Source organism: Carassius gibelio, chromosome B18 (assembly GCF_023724105.1).
Source record: "Carassius gibelio isolate Cgi1373 ecotype wild population from Czech Republic chromosome B18, carGib1.2-hapl.c, whole genome shotgun sequence".
Lineage (NCBI taxonomy): Eukaryota > Metazoa > Chordata > Actinopteri > Cypriniformes > Cyprinidae > Carassius > Carassius gibelio.
In genome coordinates, this window is record NC_068413.1 from 28,558,743 (window position 1) to 28,568,918 (window position 10,176).

Below are 10,176 nucleotides of genomic sequence, written 5' to 3' on the forward strand. Positions count from 1 at the left end.
GGTGTGGTTACAAGTGGTCTGCGGTTGTAAGGCCAGTTGCATGTACTGCCAAATTCTCTGAAACGCCTTTGGAGACGGCTTATGGTAGAGAAATTAACATACAATTCACGAGCAACAGCTCAGGTAGACAATCCTGCAGTCAGCATGCCATTTTCACGCTCCCTCAAAACTTGCAACATCTGTGGTATTGTGCTGGTTGATTTTAGAGTGGCCTTTTATTGTGGCCAGCCTAAGGCACACCTGTGCAATAATCATGCTGTCTAATCAGCATCTTGATATGCCAAACCTGTGAGTTGGATGGATTATCTCAGCAAAGGAGAAGTGCTCACAAACACAGATTTAGACAGATTTGTGAACAATATTTGAGAGAAATAGGCCTTTTGTGTACTTCGAAAAAGTCTAAGATCTTTGAGTTCAGCTCATGAAAAATGGGGGCAAAAACAAAAGTGTTGCATTTTTGTTCAGTGTGTGTATATATATATATATATATATATATATATATATATATATATATATATATATATATATATATATACACACACACACACACACACACACACACACACATCTATATATATATATATATATATATATATATATATATATATATATATATATATATATATACATACTGGTATATACACATACCAGTATAGATAAATAAATAAATATGGTATGGAAAATATCATAGAATGTTAAGAGGTTAAGATTTGGAAAAATGCTACCAGATCTGTAGTCTCTGCGATTTACATTTTCTCTTCCCCAGACACTGTAGTGTAAAATAAAAATAAATAAATAAATAAATAAAATAAAAATAGATGGAGAAAATCAATACAAAAACAATTACGTTAGAGCACCTTCATCCTTAGACCTGAGGGCAAAGAGAAAAATATAGTTATGGATTCAATAAGCCCCAAAGGACATTTGAAGATATGAAAAAATGCAGACATAAAAGGCAGCGCTGTTTTGCCTCAGAGGATCTTGTCCCACGTACATACTGGCATGGTAAAGAGGACAGTGTCAATGCAGGTACTGCTGCTCATTTTAGGTGGCATCTTAGTGCCAGCTTCAGCACAAGTCTGCAGCCTGCTTGGTCAGCCTGCCTTTCCTTCACTTTCTGCAGAAAGAGACATCAACATTGGGGCGATTTTCTCAATCCATAGAAATGCTCTGTTAAAAATGCATAATTATACTTCCAAACCAGATCCAACAACATGTGCCAGGTCAGTGATGATACTAATGAATAACAACAAAAAAGTTCTTAAATATATCGCTCTGATGATTCTTTGCTGGATGTAATACAGTTGATGCTTTTATTCACCACAGCTTAAACTTGCGTGAGTTTAAATTTGCTCAGACACTGATTTTTGCCATCGAGGAGATTAATAACAGCACACAGTTGTTGCCTGGTCTTTCTTTGGGCTATAAGATATATGACTCATGTCGTTCTTTCACTCAAACAATCCTCTCCGGCATGGCTTTGATGAATGGTTATGAAGAAACTTTGAGTGATACATCCTGCTTTAGACCACCAGCTGTTCATGCCATTGTTGGAGATTCAGCATCCTCATCCACCATTGGCTTGGCATCTGTAGTTGGTCCATTCAGCTTACCTGTTGTAAGAACTTAGTTATCTGCTGCTGGTTAGTGTAATCAGAATATGATGAACATTTGGAATTTATAAAGAAAATATATGCTTCAGATCAAATTTTGAAAATTGAGAGAAACTGTTTTAAATATAAAAAGCAATGTATTGAACTGTGTATATTAGCACACTTAGTGGCATGAAAACTGAAAAGTATTTTTGATAAACAATGTGTTTAACACATTATACACTGATTCTTTATATTGCAGATCAGTCATTTTGCCACATGTGCATGCCTGAGTGACAGAAAAAGGTATCCATCCTTCTTCAGAACAATATCCAGCGATTATTACCAAAGCAGAGCTCTGGCCCAGCTTGTCAAAAACCTTGGCTGGACGTGGGTTGGGACAGTCAGGAGTCGCAATGACTATGGTAATAATGGAATTGCAGCATTTGAGGAGGCTGCAAAAGAAGAAGGGGTTTGTATAGAATACTCAGAGGCCATATTAAACAATGATCCACAAGAACAGTTTCTGAAGACACTGGAGGTGATCAAAAAGGGCACTGCCAGGGTTGTGCTTGCTTTTATTGCATTAGGAGATTTTCTGCCCCTCCTGAAAGTAATTTTGCAACACAACATCACAGGGATACAGTGGGTTGGCAGTGAATCCTGGATCACTTCTCAAACTCTTGCAGAAACAAAGGAATATAGTTTTCTCTCTGGAGCTGTGGGTTTTGCTATAGCAAATGCCAAAATTATGGGCCTGCGAGAGTTCCTAGTGAATGTGCACCCTTATAAAGAACCAACAAATGAACTTTTAAAAGAATTTTGGGAAATAGTTTTTCAGTGCTCATTCAATAGCATTGGCAGTGGCTGTACTGGTTCAGAGAGACTTGCAGAGCTGCAAAATGAATATACTGATGTATCAGAGCTACGGATAGCAAATAAGGTGTACACTGCAGTGTATGCCATCGCATATACACTACATAACATATTAAAAGAATTCAGAACCTCCACCAACAGCAGCAAAATAGGATGGCCTATACCACAAATGGTAAATGAGGAGCACATGGTTTTATACTGAAACTACGTAATATAAGAATAATGTTTCTGATGTTTCTTCTTAGGTGTTAAAGTATATGAGGGATGTGAGATTTACTGTTAAAACAGGTGAAGAAATCTTTTTTGATGAAAGTGGTGATCCAGTGGCACGATATGACCTTGTAAACTGGCAGTCTGCTGAGGATGGAAGTATGCGGTTTGAGCTTGTGGGCCTCTATGACAGCTCGCTGCCTTCAGAACATCTTCAAGTCAATCAAGAACACATACTATGGGCAGAGAAAAGTGGACAGGTAAATTAACATCATAAATGAATTAATATCAGTCAGTTGAATATGTGTAAAAGCAGTGATAAAAGTTATTATTTAAGATGAGTTATTTTACCAGTACAAACCATCATCATTGTGAGGTTTTATGTGATAACTTATTTTCATATAGTTGCCTGTGTCCGTGTGCAGTGAGATTTGCCCCCCCGGCACTAGGAAGGCTGTGCAAAAAGGACGACCTGTCTGCTGTTATGACTGTATTCCATGTGCAGAAGGAGAAATCAGTAATGGCACAGGTAAAATGGTACATACTCTAATGAAATTATGTTAGTAAGTAGTGCAATAATGTTCTCTTTGTCAAGTGAATTTACAATGCACCTTACATTCACTAACATTTCTTTGTATATATTTGAATAATTTCTTCACAGATTCTAGTGACTGCTTTCCTTGTGATTTGGAGTACTGGTCGAATGAAAGTAAAGACAGATGTGTATTAAAAGTGGTTGAATTCCTGTCGTATACAGAAATCATGGGGATGGTGTTCTGTATTTTCTCCTTCATTGGAGTTTTATTAACAGCAATGGTATATATTCTGTTTTATCTTCAAAAGGAAACATGTATTGTAAGAGCCAACAATTCAGAGCTGAGCTTCCTGTTGCTCTTTTCACTCTCACTGTGTTTTCTCTGTTCACTAACTTTCATTGGCCGCCCCACTGAGCTGTCCTGTATGTTGCGTCACACAACGTTTGGGATCACTTTTGTCCTCTGTATCTCCTGTGTTCTCGGGAAAACAATAGTTGTTTTAATGGCCTTCAAAGCTACACTTCCAGGAAGTAATGTTATGAAATGGTTTGGGCCTGCACAACAACGACTCAGTGTTGTTTCCTTAACTTTAATGCAGGTGATTATCTGTGTGCTTTGGTTAACAATATCCCCACCTTTTCCATACATGAATTTGAGTTATTATAGAGAAAAGATCATCCTTGAATGTAACTTAGGTTCAGCTATTGGTTTTTGGGCTGTTTTGGGTTATACTGGCATGCTATCAGTCATGTGTTTTCTTTTAGCTTTTCTTGCTCGCAAGCTCCCTGATAACTTCAATGAAGCCAAGTTCATCACATTCAGTATGCTCATATTCTGTGCTGTCTGGCTCACATTTATCCCAGCTTATGTCAGTTCTCCAGGAAAATTTACTGTAGCTGTGCAGATATTTGCTATATTAGCATCAAGTTTTGGTTTACTATTTTGCATATTTGCTCCAAAATGTTACATAATTTTGTTAAAACCAGAGAAGAACACAAAGAAAGAAATGATGAGGAAATAGTCATCTATGTGGTGGGGGGGCTGAGAAGGGTGTAACTTAGCAAGAAATGGAAATTTGTTAATGCAAATTTTATTTTATTTAATTTAGAAAGACATTTAAGAAGAAGACGAAGGACATTTTTGGATAAAGGTTTAATGTTTTTTTATGTGCATGTTACATTTTATTAAATGCAATCAAATTATTCTAAAGTTATTAAAACAGTGTTGTTTCCCTATTTTTTTCTTTTCTTTTCTTTTTTCTATACTTTTCCAGTAAAAAACACTCAAATCAAATTCCATAGTTTTCCATAAACGTAGACTTGCAAGTATTTGTTATCACATTATTTTAAACCACTTGAGGTGCAACTAAATCTTTAATTATGCCATGTTATTATTACTGTAATTATGTAATTATGAAATTACAACATGCCAAGTTCTACTTGGAGTTGAATTATGTGTTCTATGGCAATATGATCAACATTGAAGTGTTCACTTTCAGGCAGAACTCATAATTACAACTTGTAAACTGAGAATGTTCTGAGAACTATGACTTGGGCCACATGACATGACTGCCATACGACCTGACTGCCACCAGACTTAAATGGCATGGTGCAGACTGATCAGCAGAGCTGGGTCTAAAGCCTTCTACAGTGTGTGGTGTCATTATGCTTATTTATCTGCTCTCAATCAATAAGGAGCATCGCCTAACTCAAATCGTAAATAGTAATTATAATAATTCCTTAAATTTATATAGCACTTTCCCGGACACTCAAACCACTCAAACCAATTATGTGTTCTATGGCAATATGATCAACGCTGAAGTGTTCACTTTCAGGCAGAACTCATAATTACAACTTGTAAACTGAGAATGTTCTGAGAACTATGACTTGGGCCACATGACATGACTGCCATACGACCTGACTGCCACCAGACTTAAATGGCATGGTGCAGACTGATCAGCAGAGCTGGGTCTAAAGCCTTCTACAGTGTGTGGTGTCATTAAGCTTATTTATCTGCTCTCAATCAATAAGGAGCATTGCCTAACTCAAATCGTAAATAGTCATTATAATAATTCCTTAACACTCAAACCATTTATATAGAAGGGGGGAATCTCCTCAATCACCACCAGTGGGCAACATCCACCTGGATGATGTGATGGCAGCCATATTGCGCCAGAACGCCTACCACACACCAGCTTATTGGTGAAGAGGAGACAGAGCGATGAAGCCGACATGTTTGATATATGTCAAATATATTAAAAATCTATATCAAAGCCTATATTAAAACATATATGTTTATATTCCACATATTCCATGTGGGTGGATTTTTCTTTACTTGAGTGCCGAACCTCAGAGTTCGTGCAAACATCCACATCGCTGTAATCAAATGTGTTCTTAAGTGCTACTTTTACATTGCGGTCAGTTATTGTTGTGTTTATTTAGTTATTGAGAGGTAGGTGCGCAGTATATATTTACATATTCATCCAAACGGGGCCTTTGGTTCTCAGGTTAACTGAAACACTTATTCTTCTTTTGAACTGAATCAGGAGAGCTGTAATACAGTCTTGCGCTACAGTGCCACACTGGTCAAACCGCATTATTGCAGGCTCTCACATTAGCCCACATAGCAAATGTCTTCTGGCCCAGATCTGGGCAACACAATGACTTTTCCCTCGGCCCAAGTACCGCAAAGAATGACGACCTGGAAGTGGCCCAGAACTTTATTAAAGACTCGGGCTATACATGGGCCATAACCGGCCCGAATCTCAGCCAGTTAATCAGCCTTAATTAAGGGAAGTCGTGGCCTAATGGTTAGAGAGTCGGACTCCCAATCGAAAGGTTTATGAGTTCGAGTCCCGGGTCGGCAGGAATTGTGGGTGGGGGGAGTGCATGTACAGTTCTCTCTCTATTTACCTTCCATACCACGACTTAGGTGCCCTTGAGCATGGCATCGAACCCCGAACTGCTCCCCAGGCGTCGCAGCATAAATGGCTGCCCACTGCTCCGGGTGTGTGTTCACAGTGTGTTCACAGTATGTGTGTGTGTGTGTGTTCACTGCTCTGCATGTGTGCACTTCGGATGGGTTAAATGCAGAGCACAAATTCTGAGTATGGGTCACCATACTTGGCTGAATGTCACGTCACTTTCACTTTCACTTTCACTTTTCACTTAGCTGGCCCTGATCTTGGCCAAAACAGGTTTTATTATTGATGCCAATACTCAGCTTTAAGTAAACCAGAATCCCCAAATCTGAGCCACACCTGAGCCTTATATAGCCCAGACCTAACTGCGATCATAGTAATATACAAGGTAATAATATGAAATATTAAAATTAATTAATTATTCATTTTGTGACATGCTTTAATGTAGACACAAATTTATTACAGATGTGACAAAGAGCTGTACCACAGTAGTCCAAATGATGATGCATTGCAGTTGCAGTCCACTCTGGCAGAATATAATAGAATTGTGAGAAGCAGGGCATAATTTCAGTTGTTAAACGCTGAAAATACTATCCCGATCCCACTCCCTCAAGGCGCGCGTTTCTAATTCAGAACACGCATCACTGGAAACATGGCATGTCTCAATCTTTGACAAAACCGACGAGAGCCAATGAGCGTTTGATATTGCTGCCATAAAACTTGTTGTAAAACTTCTTAACAGCACATTTTTAAATAGTTACTATAGCTGAAGGGGAATTTGATACATATCGCCAATGAATCCAGTTTTAATTTGGATCTGTTCCTCACACCAAGTATCAAATGGATACAGGATTTAAATAAAAATAAAATACTTTCATGATCATTTTATTTAATGCCTGTGCATGACAGCATACTAATAAAAATGATGTTCCCACACTCTCTATTATAGATCTGTGTATGTCAGATAGTAAACCAAATAAATATTACATGATAATGGTTAAATACTCTCTCTCTCTCTCTATTCTTTCAAGTAAGGATACTACGATTATTTGTACCAAGAATAATAATATAAAATGTAATAAAATTATCATGGAATATTGTATTTATCTTTTTTTATCATGGGCCACATTATATGCTGCCAGATCTTAGCCTGATTTGGGCCACATATCACTGGACTGATCTGAGCCACACTCCTCCCATCAACAATCGGCCCTCATGTTGTGTGCCGGATCCCAGCCGTGCCGTCATTGCCTCACATGGCCCGGCTCTGGCTGAAAGGGTACATGCCATTGCCGACAGGAGGCCAGCAGTGCCACCTTGAGGCCACATTTGGGCCAAGTCCGTTTGTTATGTGGGAGGTAGATACGAGATCGAACGACTACTCGAAAACATTTGCCGACAATTTTTTTAAAAGTTGAAGTTGTTGATAATGTCAATTAATTGTTTCTTCTGCCCTAGTGTATGTATATATGGCATTCAGAATATGTGTGTTACCCAAATTCAATTGACAATAAGTCTTTGAGAAGGGGTTTATCAAGCTAGGTGGTGCATTAGAAAAGGGGTTCATCTCCTGTTTCCAAAATGCATCACAAAGTGATTGAAAAAGATGTAAACTAATTCCAGATTGCACAAGGTCTAATAAATAATTAAATGTAAAATAGCACTGGATAGTCTTCAATGTAAAAATGAAATATACAGTCAAACCTACATTTATTCAGACACTTTCAACATTTCTCACATTATTACAGTTTTGCTATATATATATATATATAAATTATATCTGGTGTCTCGAGTACTGACTGGCTTATATCTCGAGTACTGAATTGGGCTCTTTCACATCTTTTTGTTTGTTCAAACAGCGATTTGTATTTGTTCGTTCAGGTGCAGGAGGGACTTCGAGGAGAACTTTGCAGAAGAGAGCTCGGTTCAGTGTCGCTGTCCGTGATACGTGGCTCTCTTTCTCTCCACACCGAACACAGCGCACGACTAACCAGCTACTCTGTTCAGCTTTTCCGCGTCTTATGTTTGGATGCTTTAATGTTTAAATTGACAAGCGGTTAGGCTTAAAAACACGTGAAAAATATAAGCTTCCGTGACGATGTGCAGCAGTTGCCCGTCAACTGTCCTGAGCATCCTTTAGGCTGCCAGACTCAGTCAGTTATATAAAACATCAAGGTGAAAGTCATCATAGCTTGCTAAATATATACCCAGCTCCCAACCCAACTTTGAGAATAGATTAACGGCGATATTTTTTTATCGCCCGATAAGAGTCTCACGTTAAAGCAGCACGTTAACTCCGATAACGGCCCACCATTAATATATATATATATATATATATATATATATATATATATATATATACATTAAAGTGAATGCACTTTCACATCTCCCAACCGCTCAAAATCGTCTATTAACGATGCAATAAACCAATTACACAATACTAGAATTACAAGATACAAGTCTGTCAAATGAATGAAAAGATGGTATTTTGAATGTTGTGTGTTGTACAACACGTTATAGAAGTTATTAAACAAAAGCCTGCAAAGATATGCAGAGGGTCAGTTAGAATTTGTTGAAGCATCGAAAATACATTTTGGTCCAAAAATAACAAAAATTACGACTTTATTCAGCATTGTCTTCTCTTCCGGGTCTGTTGTGAGCTTGTTCACAACACTGCAGTGGCGCTGCTGACGTATGAAACCCCATAAAGTCGTATTTATTTATTTATTTTTTTTGGACCAAAATGTATTTTCTATGCTTCAACAAATTATAACTGACCCTCTGATGTCACATGGACTACTTTGATGATTTTTTAATTACCTTTCTGGACATGGACATTATATAATACATACATTTTCAATGGAGGGACAGAAAGCTCTAAATCTAACATATCTTAAACTGTGTTCCGAAGATGAACAGAGAGAGGTCTTACAGGTTTGGAACGACATAAGGGTGACTAATTAATGACATAATTTTAATATTTGGTTTAACTAACCCATTAACAGCAATTATAATGTGATTGTATAGTAAGTAGCAATATTTTTTAGTTCTGTATGTTTTGGGGTTAGCATCATCTGAGGTCATCTTAGGGGTTGGCATCATCTCTTCTAAGGTGTTCTGGATCCAGACTGGAGCTTTTGTAAATCATAGTAACCAAGTGGAAATCAGATAAACAAATAGAGACATCATTAGCATAGCTGCTTTTCCAACAAAGTCAAATTAATTAGTTTAATCCAAGCTAAAGAATAATAATGTGCATTTGATCAGCAACAACTGCAGTCCCAAATTATGAGATGCATTATTCGAATGCTTGGTGAAAGAGATGTGTTTTTAATCTAGATTTAAACAAAGAGAGTGTGTCTGAACCCCGAACATTATGAGGAAGGCTATTCCAGAGTTTGGAAGCCAAATGTGAAACCTATGTTATTCTACAGGCACCACTTAGACATCCAGCCATTGAGTGATGACAATCTGCTATGCATCTCATCACCACGGTAAGCAGGGAGGGGACCAGAGCATGTTACAGTGTCTGACATCGTACTTGCAAGTTCACACACCTCTTTAATGTTATTTTTAGTGATCTCCAACTGGCGAAGTTGAACATCATTAGCGCCGCCATGAAAAACAATCTTACTGTATTTATGTTTAGCATTAGCCAGCAATTTTAACTTTGCCAAGATGTCAGGCGCTCTGGCTCCCGGTAAACATTTGACTATGTTGGCTGGTGTCTCTATAGTCACGTTCACCGACAGAGATAGATAAACTGTACATGTGGCAAGCAGTGCAAATGACAATAGCAGGAGAAGCCATTACTCACCATGCTTGATGAAATATTCTTACCACAGTTGTTTGATAAACTTGTGAAAAACCGGAGAGAGAGTAGCAAGAGAGAGCAGAGGAGAAAAGAAAACAGCGATAGACAGACTGGAAAAGCTCAGGCAATGCAGGTGCACTGCACTCACAGATTTAAAATTAAAGTAAATGATCAATTTAATCAGGTTAGATTGTTAGATAATATCAGAAAAATGATGGAAATTAAGTA

General features: G+C 37.9%; 1 protein-coding gene across 1 annotated transcript; it reads left to right on the top strand.

Annotated features, from left to right (window-relative positions):
• The first annotated feature begins 1,002 nt into the window (after nucleotides 1-1,002).
• Nucleotides 1,003-4,235, top strand: LOC127977365 (extracellular calcium-sensing receptor-like). The gene is made up of 6 exons (XM_052582239.1): nucleotides 1,003-1,223; nucleotides 1,327-1,618; nucleotides 1,855-2,640; nucleotides 2,714-2,938; nucleotides 3,084-3,207; nucleotides 3,340-4,235. The coding sequence occupies exons 1-6, from the start codon at nucleotides 1,003-1,005 to the stop codon at nucleotides 4,233-4,235; spliced, it is 2,544 nt and encodes an 847-aa protein (XP_052438199.1).
• The last annotated feature ends 5,941 nt before the right edge of the window (nucleotides 4,236-10,176 follow it).